This window comes from Eutrema salsugineum, unplaced genomic scaffold (assembly GCF_000478725.1).
Source record: "Eutrema salsugineum unplaced genomic scaffold, Eutsalg1_0 scaffold_2, whole genome shotgun sequence".
Taxonomy (NCBI): domain Eukaryota; kingdom Viridiplantae; phylum Streptophyta; class Magnoliopsida; order Brassicales; family Brassicaceae; genus Eutrema; species Eutrema salsugineum.
In genome coordinates, this window is record NW_006256829.1 from 9,047,185 (window position 1) to 9,060,269 (window position 13,085).

General features: G+C 40.6%; 6 protein-coding genes across 8 annotated transcripts; 2 read left to right on the forward strand and 4 right to left on the reverse strand.

The window, feature by feature from the left end:
- Positions 1-1,289: 1,289 nt before the first annotated feature.
- On the reverse strand, positions 1,290-5,549 carry LOC18016962 (probable cyclic nucleotide-gated ion channel 5). Of its 2 annotated transcripts, none has more exons than XM_006401087.2 (8): positions 5,412-5,549; positions 4,885-5,024; positions 4,005-4,587; positions 3,605-3,817; positions 2,912-3,222; positions 2,616-2,727; positions 2,288-2,524; positions 1,290-2,147 (listed from the first exon to the last, which is right to left on the reverse strand). In XM_006401087.2, the coding sequence occupies exons 2-8, from the start codon at positions 4,911-4,913 to the stop codon at positions 1,476-1,478; spliced, it is 2,157 nt and encodes a 718-aa protein (XP_006401150.1). In that variant the 5' UTR covers positions 4,914-5,024; positions 5,412-5,549; the 3' UTR covers positions 1,290-1,475. The 2 variants fall into 2 exon arrangements, with proteins under 2 accessions (XP_006401150.1, XP_006401149.1); XM_006401086.2 differs by lacking the exon at positions 5,412-5,549 and adding an exon at positions 5,223-5,363.
- Positions 5,550-5,691: 142 nt separating this feature from the next.
- Positions 5,692-7,612, reverse strand: LOC18016963 (APO protein 2, chloroplastic). The gene is made up of 4 exons (XM_006401088.2): positions 7,502-7,612; positions 7,272-7,399; positions 6,716-7,068; positions 5,692-6,617 (listed from the first exon to the last, which is right to left on the reverse strand). The coding sequence occupies exons 1-4, from the start codon at positions 7,527-7,529 to the stop codon at positions 5,786-5,788; spliced, it is 1,341 nt and encodes a 446-aa protein (XP_006401151.1). The 5' UTR covers positions 7,530-7,612; the 3' UTR covers positions 5,692-5,785.
- Positions 7,613-7,766: 154 nt separating this feature from the next.
- On the reverse strand, positions 7,767-8,877 carry LOC18016964 (early nodulin-like protein 3). Of its 2 annotated transcripts, XM_024156601.1 has the most exons (3): positions 8,787-8,877; positions 8,372-8,485; positions 7,767-8,281 (listed from the first exon to the last, which is right to left on the reverse strand). In XM_024156601.1, exons 1-3 carry the CDS (start codon positions 8,806-8,808, stop codon positions 7,890-7,892), a joined length of 528 nt encoding a protein of 175 aa, XP_024012369.1. In that variant the 5' UTR covers positions 8,809-8,877; the 3' UTR covers positions 7,767-7,889. The 2 variants fall into 2 exon arrangements, with proteins under 2 accessions (XP_024012369.1, XP_006401152.1); XM_006401089.2 differs by lacking the exon at positions 8,787-8,877 and having other exon boundaries at positions 8,372-8,725.
- Positions 8,878-9,389: 512 nt separating this feature from the next.
- Positions 9,390-11,216, forward strand: LOC18016965. The gene is made up of 4 exons (XM_006401090.2): positions 9,390-9,857; positions 10,298-10,368; positions 10,456-10,723; positions 10,823-11,216. The coding sequence occupies exons 1-4, from the start codon at positions 9,747-9,749 to the stop codon at positions 11,009-11,011; spliced, it is 639 nt and encodes a 212-aa protein (XP_006401153.1). The 5' UTR covers positions 9,390-9,746; the 3' UTR covers positions 11,012-11,216.
- Positions 11,217-11,296: 80 nt separating this feature from the next.
- LOC18016966 (F-box protein SKIP1) lies at positions 11,297-12,529 on the forward strand. The gene is made up of 2 exons (XM_006401092.2): positions 11,297-11,694; positions 11,798-12,529. Exons 1-2 carry the CDS (start codon positions 11,366-11,368, stop codon positions 12,375-12,377), a joined length of 909 nt encoding a protein of 302 aa, XP_006401155.1. The 5' UTR covers positions 11,297-11,365; the 3' UTR covers positions 12,378-12,529.
- On the reverse strand, positions 12,425-13,023 carry LOC18016967. Its single transcript, XM_006401093.2, has one exon. It carries the CDS (start codon positions 12,931-12,933, stop codon positions 12,679-12,681), a length of 255 nt encoding a protein of 84 aa, XP_006401156.1. The 5' UTR covers positions 12,934-13,023; the 3' UTR covers positions 12,425-12,678.
- Positions 13,024-13,085: the final 62 nt, after the last annotated feature.

Sequence of the window (13,085 nt, forward strand, 5' to 3'; positions counted from 1 at the left end):
GAAGTTCTCGTCAACGGAGTGAGTCCGACCGACGGCGGCGGCTAGGAAGGAAACCCTAAATCGCCTTAAGACTTGATTGATTGTTATGAATATGATGTGGAGTGCTTCGTGTTATACCGTCTTTGTGATCTTTGCAACGATAATGAGCTGTTTATATTATATCTTTTATTTTGATCAGATATCTCTGGAGCTGCTCGCCAGGTCGCGTGTGTAAAGTTGTACTTAACTGGTCCGCAAATTATTGATAAGCTAAATCCTGCATTTGAATCGATTATTCATTGGGCCAACTCTAAATATTATTTTTTAATTCTTTAAATTATATATAAATTGGGCTTTGTGGATCTGGCCAGATGTGAAAAATCAAGCTCCCACACCTACATGTCATTTACCAGGTGCTAGAATTATCACCAAATCCGAAAACTAATAAATTGGATCGGTTCGACGCAAATTGGCTCAAAATGAATTAACATAGGATCTCGATATATGCACCTTCAAATTTTTTTACTGCGTAGTAAACACTGTTAACGGCGAGAGTATAACCGTTAAGATATATTCTTTTACTAAAAATGAGATTGAAAACAGTGGCATTGGAAGTCATCAAAGAGCTTCTCAGCTCTTTTGCCTTCTCCATCAAGAAATCTCCAAAAATGTTATTCAAAGACAAATGCAACACACATCCTTAAATTTTTTTAACTCTAGTCTCGATTTTGGTGGTGGAATCATGTCTTTGTTAGGTGCTAAGTAAAATAAAAAATTGTAACGTATACAAAACTAACAAAATAGCACAAACATATAAACTTTCATATTAGATCATTCCAAATGAAAAGTATGACAAGTAAAACGTCGACTTTACCACCACAGTTTGCTCCATTAAAGTCACAGAACAAGCACAATTTGTATGACAGATTCAAACTTTTGAATGTCAGATCTCTCTATTTAGACAAAAGGATGCACTAACCTCACAGAATTTTCTCGTTTGCCTGCCATGATTGCTAATAAAGAACCATAACTCGATTACTGTCAACGACTAAGCCCACGATCACTTTCTTACATCAACAAAGAAAGAAGACGGCTTAATACAGTTCTCATGAAGCAAGCTGCATCATCCAGAACAAGAAAAAAGTATCCAGCCTAAATATCTCCTCGGATGCATGTTATCGACTCTTTAACAAATAAAAAACGTTAGTAATGCATCAAAGTAAGATCCTAGCATGTGCATTCATTCCATCGAGTCTCACTCTCCCTTGTAACTAATGGTTCAGAATTAGCTAATTTTAATGGTTCAACCAAAGTAAAATCCTAGCATGTGCATTTATTCCATCCAACGGCTATGCCCGCTTTGTTTCTAGTTCTATTTTCCACACTAAATAACAGTTTACAGACAGCGCAAGCAGTTCTAAAGACATGCAATATTTGTAATGAGATCATTTCTACCTATAACTAATTATAAACAAGCAAGTCTTCAGGAGGCTCAATCAATCAGCATCTTCTGCAGTGAAATCAGGCTCGGGAGGCTTCTGCAGCTTGACCAAATCCCTAATCTTTGTGTTCCGGTTCCTGTGAAGGGTGCGCAAAGCACTAGCCGCAAACTTGGTGGCAAGAAATGCAGCTCCGATGGAGTATGAAGATCCAATGGTTGAGCTGGGAACGGCCTCGGCCTCGGCCTCTTCCATCTTCTTCCTCTTGCAGTATCGGCGCCAGGCAGCCTGGATAAAGCAAGCAGCCCAAGTCCTCCACTGGTGAGAGTAAAACCTGAATGTGTGCTGCACTTGCCTGCTATGTAGGCGCCGGAACTGGCTTGCTACAAACTTCAGCTCCTCTGAGGACAGAGCAAACGCCTCTACTTCTGTCAGAGCTTTCACGGTTCTGGTGGAAGAAGGTAGATTCACACCTGATTTAGGATCCAATGCCCATGTCAGAAGCTCTTCCCCGCAGAAATCTCCTTCTTTCAGGAGACTGTGGTTGAAGAAACCGCTCCTGCCTCCATCCGTTGTCACACTCTCGAGCCGGCCACGTATTATGAATAGCATCTCGTCTACAGGGTCTCCTTCCCGGACTAAGTAGGTACTTTCTGTGAACAAGCATGGTTTCAGCCGCATACAGATTGCATCCAGCAGCTTCTCGTCCATGCTCTCAAACAATGGAACCTAATCTTATGGTGAAAAAGAAAACGCCATTAATAATAAAAAGTTATGTGCTCGATGGTCAATATGTCCTGACTCCTGAATACTCTAAAGGTTCAGTGATCATTTTAAGAAGTTTGAATGAAAACAGTGAGGGATCTTACCCTGCGCACTAAAGCCAGACAAAGATGCCGCTTGATGTCTCTACGGAGATCCTTTGGCAGATTCTGAACGAGATACTCTTCATCCACACCACGTGTCTCCAGCCATTTATACTGGTCATAGCGTCTCACACGCTCCCTAAGATCTTGTGGTAACATCCTGTGATGCATCCATTGTTCTGAATCACGCCTCTTCACTCTCATTTCTTCGAGCCGGATGGTAAGAGATTGGAGATATGTCTATCCCAAGATTGCAAATGTTGTTAGGCAGTCCTAATTTATATACAGAGGATAACAAAATTAAGCATCATCATGGTGGTAGCTAAAGTACCTGCATGTTTCCGATGAGAAGAGCAAAGAGAATCAACCCAGAAATGGCGAGAGTGATGGAAAATATAATCTCCAACGGGTATGTACTGGTTTCAAGCCCTTGTCCAAGTGTACTGTTGAATACAAGGAAAAAAGAATGACTTATGCATTCAGTTAACAAGGAATATCTGAAAGTTATAGACGTAGAACTTTGAGCCAAAGGAACTGGTTTTGTGTGAATTGGCAAGACCAAAGCAATAATCTTTTCTTTACTTTGACTGATTTTGTGATGGAACAAAAGGAGTTAACAACGGTTACCTCAAGTTCTGAAGCCCCCACCACAAGCAGTAACAATATTTTGTGATGAAATTTTGAGATGAGACAATGCCAGAAGATAAAGCCTGTGTATAAATCCCAAAATCAAACGGAGGATTAGGATCATCGAGCTCAGCGCGGCACTTGGACTGAAGAACAGATTCTTTGCTCCTGTTCCAGACATCATAGCCGTCCATGATTTGATTGCCACAGTACAAGAAACCTGTGCTGCAATTCCCTGCATCTTTACATGCCTCCTGCCAGCAGGCGTCGTTACGTTCTAAGGCTAAAAGGTACCAAAACGCTCCAACTATCTGCAACATAAGCAACAGTAGCTCAATCAAAATAACACTTACCAATCAGCTAATTATCGAACCGTAAGTAACACAAGCAAAATTGACTCAGTAAACTAATCCGACCAGATTTGCTCTTCATAGCAAACTTTGACACTTGTGATCCTACGCAACATCAAACAAGATAAAGAAGGAATTTTGAAGAACATCACAAGTAAGCAGAGACTCCACAAACCTGGCTAAGCTGCTTTACATGTTTAAAAAAAAAAAAACACTTGAACTGAAGTTCACAACAAAGTGTTTCCTGGTTTTGCACTTTATGTGACACAGTCACATAAGTCAAGGTAAAATGGGCAAGCAGTAAAAGAAATGTAATTCTCAAGAGGAAAAGCTAGGCACTAACATGACTTGCAAGCATATACAATAGCAGATAATAGGCGGCACCAGCCCAAGCAGTTTCTGCAAAGACACCTGCTGTCCTTTTCAATTCTGATGTCAAGGGTAAGACACGTATAAATCGCGGTATATACTGAACCAAAACAATGAAAAGCAAGGCCTGCTTTGTAGCCAATACATCCGAACCCCTTGACCTTTGCAAGAACCTCCAAACTACAATCTGCACATACACAAAGTGAATAATGTAAATCTGAAACCAACAAACTCCGAACAGGGATCTTTGACCACCAACTAAATGCATCCTTTCAACAAATCATCATGCACAGAGCTTCTGAAGGAAAAAGCAATGATGTTGGCCAACACACCAATTACTGATTGATCTAAAGTTCTAAACTAATGTAACCAACCTGAGGGACAGGAAGTACAGAGAGAAAATCAATGATAAACCACCGTTGCAAATATCTCTTTGCTATCTGTGCAGGATCTATCACAAGTTCACCTCGTCCAAAGACCCGAGATGAGGGTGCAATATAAGCAGTCCTAAGCTGGAGAGCCATGTGGCCGAGATAAAACACATCGATGATAGTCCGCAGTGTAGTTGCAGTGATAGCCAGTTTTCGGTCAATACCAAGGCACTTTGACACACCATTGATCTCAGGAAGATAGAAGAAAAAAGGGTCCACGAACACTGAAAGAATACATGACATAACAAATAATTTATTGCAAAACAAAAGGGTTTTATCCTGAGGATCAAATATCTTCTTTTCAGATACTTTAAGGTCTTCTGGGAACACTGCTCGATAAACACCAAAACCAAGTGAACGACCTATCGATTTAAGCCCTTTGGAACCCTTTTGGATCCCTTTCTTAAAGGATCCAGATGTGTTAATGCTTCCATGAATAGGGCGAAGTGGCCCACTAATATTGGAGGCGTAGTTCTGTTGGCGGGATGCAGATGTTGATGGTAACCTAGAGTCCAGATCATCCACCCTATTCAGTATGACCAACATAACTTTCAGATTATTATGCACCAACAAGCAAAAGATTAAGGGCTGTCCATTTAATCCAAAACAATCACACTACAATTTCATCAGGAAACAAATCAGAGAACAAGCATTGCCAAATTATAACTGCAAGAGCTTACAAAAACTGACGTTCTGGATAACTGTTATCAAGGAAAACTTGTTCACTTGAGTGCCTCAGTGCATATCAGTTTGCTCCATTAAAGTCACAGAACAAGCACAATATGTTTGACAGATTCAAAAAAGTCACAGAACAAGCACTAACCTCACAAAATTTTCTCGTTTGCCTGCCATGATTGCTAATAAGGAACCAGAACTCGGTTACCTTCAACGACTAAGCCCACGCATCACTTTCTCACATCAACAAAGAAAGAAGACGGCTTAATACAGTTCTCATGAAGCAAGCTGCATCATCAAGAACAAGAAAAAAGTATCCAGCTTAAATATCTCCTCGGATGCATGTTATCGACTCTTTAACAAATAAAAAACGTGAGTAATGCATCATCACCTATTGAAGTAATAACATGTATTATTTTTTTCCATAAGTTGTGTATGTACTACATGCCAAATTTGATAAATTCTGCTAGTTAAAGATTAACTTACTCTCCGCTGGCGAAGCAAAGTCAACTGGTAAAAAAGGAAAATAATTTATGAATGAATGATCGACACCAACACAGAGTAGAGAGACAAATTCAGAGATAGAGACATGAGCCTAAGAACATTAATAGGAACAGAACAGAAGCGAACCGAAGTGAACTTGCTAAAACAAGAGAAGAATAGACAGAGACTTACTTAAAGCTACAAGCTTTATGCTAATCCATGGCTTAGCCGATTTCAAGGGTCCCGATAATGAGGATAACGCTTTGCAGTAAGAGGAAAAAGTTTGAACAAGAAGAAACGAAAGTGGGGGTATAAAGCGACAGAGCAGACAAGTGGTATCGCCTTTACCATTAAAAGAACACAAAAAAGCAATGAAGAAGAAATGCAAACTAGTAAATTGACGTTTATGCCCTTGATTATAGCAAAAAGTTGATTTTTCCCTTAAGTCTCAATAGTCAAAAGGCTCAACGTGATATTAAGGTTGGTAGTAGATAAGAAGTGATTCTACAATGTGAAATGGAGGATTTTGTACAAGAAGTATACAAAATACAAGCTCTTTTTTAATATTAAACAACCATCTCAGCTTCTTTGACACTTGAAGGGATTCCAACCTCCAGTCTCATTGTAGCTCTATACTGTTCAGGTACAGTGGCGCCAGCCTGCGCACATATCTCCACAACAGCCGGTGCTTGCCCGTAGAAACTTCGAAGCTCCCGCTGCAATGGCGGCCCATTCACATCAGGAACATGCCAAACGTATCTTGGTGGTATCAAGTCGTCAAGCACTGCAGATTGCCAACCATGTTGGCCATTCCGCTGTTGGTGCTTGAAGGCACCACAGTTCTGGGCCTTGTGTCCCGTTGGACCTACGTGAACCTCGGGACAGTATCCACAGACCCTGACCCTGTACATCCTCATCAGCTTTTTGGCTCCTGCTCTCATTTCTTCCCATGCCTGTAATGTTTCTTCGGCTAGGGAGACTGTTTCTTCTTCGCTGGAAGGGGGAGTGATCTCTGAGATAGGTAACTCAGTTAACAATGGCACCTGAGGAAGCTGGGGCTCTGGATCAGGCAACTCGGTTTCATCTGCATCAACAAACTCGCTTTTGCCAATGCGGATAATTGGTTTTCTTCTCCTTTTGGTTGGAAACTCGGGGATATCAACGCCGCCCTGAATGCAGAGCTCAACTACAGCAGGAACTCGGGGAATGGAGAATCTCTCATCATGGCGGATGCGCTTGCCAAGGCGGTCATAGAGGTGATATGATTCAAGAGGAACAATAACGTCTTCAATGACCGAGTTTGTCCATTCATGAAGACCTTTCCTTTGGGAAGCATTTGGACCTTTACATGACTTAAAGGGATGCCCATAAGGTCCAACATGGATCTCATTGCACCACCTAAAAAGAGACCAAATCCGAACATACATCAAACGGTCAATGGCAAAACCCATACTGAAACTTCCCGGAAATGAAACAAGAAGAGGAAAATAATTTACCCACAAGCATTAACACGAACAACTTTCAGGAGCCGGTGGAGATTGTTGATCAATCTGATTCTTGCGTTGTATACTTTATAGGCAAGAGGCAAAAGGCTCTTCACGACCATACCATTTTTAGGTGGAGGGAGAGGTCTCTTAGGTTTGTCTTTGTTCTTCTTGACTCTCTCTCTCGCCGCTCGTCTCAGGTCCACAATGGGCACTGGAAAGGGTTTCTTCTCTCTCCTTGTGTACTGCTTAGGCGCGTCTGCATTCTGAGGATGATCACTTCTCACAACAAATGGAAGAGATTGACGCCCTTTGCTAAGCACAAGTCTGGAATCTAACTGAAGTCTGAACTCAATGCTACTTCCCTGCACAATACATCCGTACATAACAGTAAGTATACTCCACTCGAAATTAGAGTTTACACATAGCTTTAGCAGCTGCAAATATATATATAAACAACAAAAGTATCGTCTCGTTATAGGAACCAAAACTGGAACGAAACGACGGATGATGTAAACGCCAAAGGAAGCAGAGCGAGACGAGTAGGATGATACAGACTACTACTAACCTGAAGAGAAGAAGAGAACCCATAACTAGAAAACGGCTTGAGATTGATAAATTTCCTCCTGGATATGCTCTGAATAGCGAAAGGTGCACTTTTAGGTGAAAACCCCGAAAGTGTTCCCCCATCTGCCCCTGAGGGGAAAAAAAAAAATCAATCACAATCTGACAAGAAAAGGATTGATACTGAGCATTGAGGATGGTTCGCAAAGCAAGATTAAGAAAAAAAAAACTTACAGGAAACGGCCGAGGACGTTATCGACATCGTCGACAATGTGCTGTGTTAAGGCATTGGAAGGAGGAGGAGGAGGAGGAGGATAAGGAGGAAGAGAGCGAGACCAGTCTCAGTCTCTGAGACGAAATTAGAGCTAATGGAAAAGGTGAGCCTATCATAATGGGCTTTTAATGGGTTTACTGTGGTTCCGTAGGCCCACTTAGATTAACATATGTTTCCAACACGAGAGCCGTTGTGTAACCGAACCCGGTGTAAAATAAACCATTTTATAGTTTTCTGATCTTAAGCAAAATTAAACATTCTGACAAAATTAAACCGAACATGACTCAGATACAAACCGAAACCGAATGGAATTGGCGCCTCTGTTACACAACATCAAGATCGTTTTTTTTATAGTTGAACAAAACCAAAAAGGCCTAATGGAAGAAGAACCAAACAAGCCGTTGCAACCAAACTCCATGAGCCGTTTAGCCGATAACTATTTCCCTTGTTTGTGATATGAGCATTAGCATGACCATCAGCAGGAGCATGAGCATGAGCAGGAGCAGGAGCAGCCGCATTGGTTCTGTTGTGATTTGGAGACAAGACGACGACACGAAGCTTCTCTCCTCTCTGGCAATGTCCGTGTTCACCACTGATGAAATAAAAAGGACCTGATCTCTTGAGCTCTATCTTCGTGTGACCATCTTTGTATCCTCTTATAGGCTCTGATCTGTCGCATCTCTCGTAATCTTTTTCCCTCACTTGCATCACTGAATCATTCTCCGCATTGTATTTCCACACTGGTAAATGAAATGACTACAAATTATTTTTTTTCATGAAAAAAAAAAACAAAACAAAACCACGTATCAAAGTGTAATTTCACTACTTACAGAGAGTATCTCCAATTTTGAATCTTGTTCTCTCTGACCAATGGTTTAGTGTTTCATCTGTAGATTCTGGAACCTTCCATGTGCTAGACTTGCCTCCCACCAGAACCTCCCTACCTTCACACAACAAACCAAATATCAGAAGCAAACAACACACCATAAGTGAAGACATTGTGAGTTTTGATGATGGTTTTTGTTGTTGTGTATGTGATTATAGTCTATCAATTATATGATCTATGATGAGAATTCGCCAAAATAAATAGGTGAGAGAGATCTCTGGCTTCTTGGATCCAAACAAATCCCTTCCATGAACCAAAACGTGAACTTCGAAAACGAATCTCGTGAAATGAAGAAGCTAAGCGTTACAGAGCTGTGTGCTAATTGTGACCAAAACCAACACTTTCACTATTGCGTTTACCTTCCATCAGCTGATGAATCATCGTTGCATCATCGATGTAGATGCTAAAAGTTATTACCACCTTTAGGATATTTTATGGATTTTGTTTTTTTTTTTTGTTTTTGGGAGATATTTAAAGCAGAGTAAATGGAATGCATGTGACGAGGAGATGGGAATTTATTATGGATTTTTAACCATTCAAAGTAAATAAACTTTATAAAAAAAACAAAACAAATAAACCCCTAAAACCGAGCACCATTTTCCAGAAATCAAGGCAGAAGTTTCTGCACAATCCGTATATATTTGTAAATAACTTAAAGTCGAATCTTTTATTTTCCTTTTTTCTTTGTCCTCCACCATCTGACTTTTTCGTGAGTAAATATTAAAGTCTTGAAATTTATATTTCAACCTCCATTCTCATCGGTCTCTTTTCAATGGACCCAGTTTGAATGGTTTATATTTTACAGACGACAATGGAACACAAGAAACAAAGAGAGAGAGAGAGAGTTTTCTTCAAGATTTCTCCAACTAAACCTGTCAAAAAAAAAAAGAGGTGTTGATAAATTAAAAAACAATAAAAGGAAGTTGCTTTTCTCTTGACCCAACACCACAATTTAGTGCAGAAGTCATTTCCCACACTTACCCCTTTCCCTGCACAAGTCTGCTTCCATCTTCATCACTACTGTCTCAACCCAACAACACTCACATCCAAAGAAAAAGTAATTTTGCTTTATTTTATTTTCCTTTCCTTCTCACAACAACAACAGCAACATGATGTGTCCTTCTTTTCTGCTTCTTTGTCCTTCTCTGACTTCTCCTCAGATTGATATTAGATTACAACACGAAACCCAGTACCTTCCTCTCTCTCTCTCTCATCTCTCTCATCTCTCTCTTCCCATTCCTTCTTTCAAGCGCTTTCCCCTTCATCTCTCTCCATCTTTCCTTCTGTGACTCTGTACTTACACATCTTGTGTTCATCTGATGAATCGAACTCACGGCGATTTCACTCCCTCCAATCCTAATCCTTTTGAGGATCCGAAAGTCAGACTTAAGCATCATAGCCTTATGCAAGACTATCGAGAACTGCATATGGTACCAACTCTTTTTTTTTTTTCTTGATTTTTAAATCAAGTTTCAGTTTCTGCGTTCTGGTCTGTTTGTCTCTGGATCTGAGAATGTAAATTTTAGCTAGTTTAATTGCTCAGGATTTGCTTTTTTTTCACCCTGATCTGTTCTCACCTGAGAAAAGGGATTAACTTTTGTTTTAAACAGAAAGATGAAACTTTTGAGTTTAATTGATTCCTTAACAAACATAAAGCGTCTTACTTTTCTTTCATGAGTAGTTATGCAAATCTCTATTAGTCTTAAACTGATCCAAAGGGTCACCTCTTAAGCAGAGTTTTTGTATGAGAACCTTGTTGTGTCCATACTGTCAAAGACTTTGTCTGTTTTAGTGTTTGTTTTTTGTTTCTCTGATCTTTAAGATCATGTGTGTTATTAACCGCGTTTTACTGTTTGTTGGATTACGAAAGGATACTGAAGCAATGAGAAGAAAGTTAGAGACAATGCGAGAGAGAAAGGCAACACTAGTGGCCGAAGTCCGGTATAGATCTTTACAATCCTTGACAAGATAATTAAGATGATTAGAAATCTTGATGTTTTTTCTCAAAGTGTTCATGTCATTCATCAGATTTCTGCGGCGGAGATACAAACATTTGAGACAAGACCAGCATGTAATGCAGCCATCAGATGTTAAAAAGAACAGAGGAAGATCATCAAATGGTGGGAAGAAGAGTAAAACGCAAATCCGAACGGAAGTGTCTCCTTCTGATAAGAGAAGTGAAGCGGAAACTAAGCATGTTTCGCTTCCTGACCTAAACCACTCAGGAAAAGTTTACGATGAAAGTGAAACCAAAACCACCAGAAGAGTTCCATTGTTTGATCTAAACCAGATATCTGTAAGCACGTCTTTCACTCTTTCAAATGTTGGGACAAAGAAACCAACATGTCTTTACTCTTTGCAAACCTATTTTGAACACCTCATAAATTGATTATAGGGAGAAGAAGAGGAAGAAGGAGAAGCAGTAAACAATACTCAAGAGAGTACGAGAGTGGAAGAAAGCAATTCATGTAAGAGAATGAGCAGCAGCGTCGAGATGCAGCTATCGTCTTGCAGGAATGGAGGAAACGGATCAAATAAGAGGAAAATTTCATGGCAAGATCCTGTATCAGCTCTCAGAGTCTAAACACAAAAACTTTTGTTTTTATTTGCTCAAATCAAGTATCTTGTAACATAGCTTCACATCAATTTAGCTTACCTTTATTTGCTTATCTTCTCCGTTGAAAACATATCCAATTGTGGCTTGAATCTTGAAACCTTATCCCTTCTCCACTCTTGAGGTGGCGACTTGTACGAGTGACATTTGTATATGGGACATGTGTCGTTCTTAACTCTGTTGCAAGTGATCCAAAAGTTTAGGAACAAAATGAACGGTCAGATGTTGTTCACATGTGTCTGAAAAAGACACCTTTCGTGTAAACTTAAAATTCATAAGCCTGATCTTTGAGTCTCAGACGAAACAGAGAAAGCAACAATTTTTATGGACGAAGACGGGTCTGATTGGGGCGGATTGGCTCCGGAGATACTCACCAATATCATTTCAAGGCTGACAATTCAAGAGCGATGGACGGGACCGATGTTGGTCCGGAAATCGTGGCTAACCGCTTGCAGAGATCCGTACCTCTGGACCATCTTCGATCTGGAGCCATGGTTCGAGTCATATCCCGACTCGGCTCGCTTGTGGACCCCTGACTTCGAGGGGAAAGTAGACTCAATGCTCCGATCAGTCGTTGATTGGAGCGACGGAGGTCTCACCGAGATCCGCGTCCGCCATTGCAGCGACCACGCTCTCTCTTACGCTGCCGATAGGTAACCTTTCTTCATCAAAATCCCCTTGTTCACTGGTGAAAATGATTGAATTTTGGAAATTTCTTAACTTTGAGTCATTTTATGAATTTGGACATATCCATAGATGCCCAATTCTCCAGTTTCTCGCCGTAAGAAGCTGTCGTAACGTGACAGACGCATCGATGACGAAGATAGCGTTTCGGTGCAGGAGTCTAAAGGAAGTCGACATCAGTTACTGCCACGAAATATCTCACGACACGCTTGTGATGATTGGTAGGAACTGTCCCAATCTCAGGACACTGAAACGCAATCTTATGGATTGGTCAGATTCTTGTCGACGCGTCAGCTCTGTTCCTACAGAGTACCTAGACGCTTGTCCTCAAGACGGCGACACAGAAGCTGACGCGATCGGAAAACACATGATCAGTCTAGAGCGTTTGGAGATTCAGTGCTCTAGATTATCTGTCAAGGGACTCGCTTCTATATGCGAGGGTTGTCCAAAGCTAGAATACTTGGACTTGTTTGGCTGTGTGCATCTGTCAAGCCGTGACATAGCAAACAACGTGTCAAGGCTCAAGTGGCTTAAGGAGGTGAAGAAGCCAGATGTGTATGTGCCAAGGTCTGGGGATGTGGCTCAGACGGAGAGATACGGACACTGGAGACTTTATGATGAGAGATTTGACATACAAGCCATGAGGATCTGATTTTCTTACACAAAGCATGTTCTGTAATAAAGCAGCCTATAGTTCTGACTTGGGTATGTTATTTCTTGTGTATTACATATAGCAGCTGTGCTACAAAGAAATAGCATTTTCTTTGCTTTGGTAACACTGAAAAATACCAAATGAAGAGCTTACAATCTCATGCACTCAACTTATATGATTTTGTATGCACAGAGTAGCTGTTGACATTACAAAGACGAATTTTGTATGCACAGAATTTACTACAGCAATTCTTATAGGGAAAGTAAAAGAGAAAACCACTTGTGACACTAGAAAAATAAACCTAGAAAAGGAGAGAGAGCAGAAAAGAAGAGGCAAGGCAAGTAGTCAAATGGAAGGAGCCTGAGAAAAGTGTTGCGGAAGCAGATGTGATGGTTCGAGGCCTTCTGTATCTTCCTCCCCTTTTCCTTATGAAAACTCCAAGCTTCCTCGTTACACCAGCTTCATCATCGCCATGGCCTGAACACAAAAGAAGGGCCTGAGACAAGAACAGGAGCAAGATGATCGATAGGACGAGTAAACGTTTGATGTCACCCATCTCTTCTCCAAGATAAGATAAAGTTTCGGCTCTCTGCTATGATTATAAATAAGCCGGGTATAGTTGAAGAAGATTATATGTTGGATGCATAATATTTTAATACGTTTCGTCGGTTGATACAGAAATGAAGTGATAAGATAATATCATAGTGT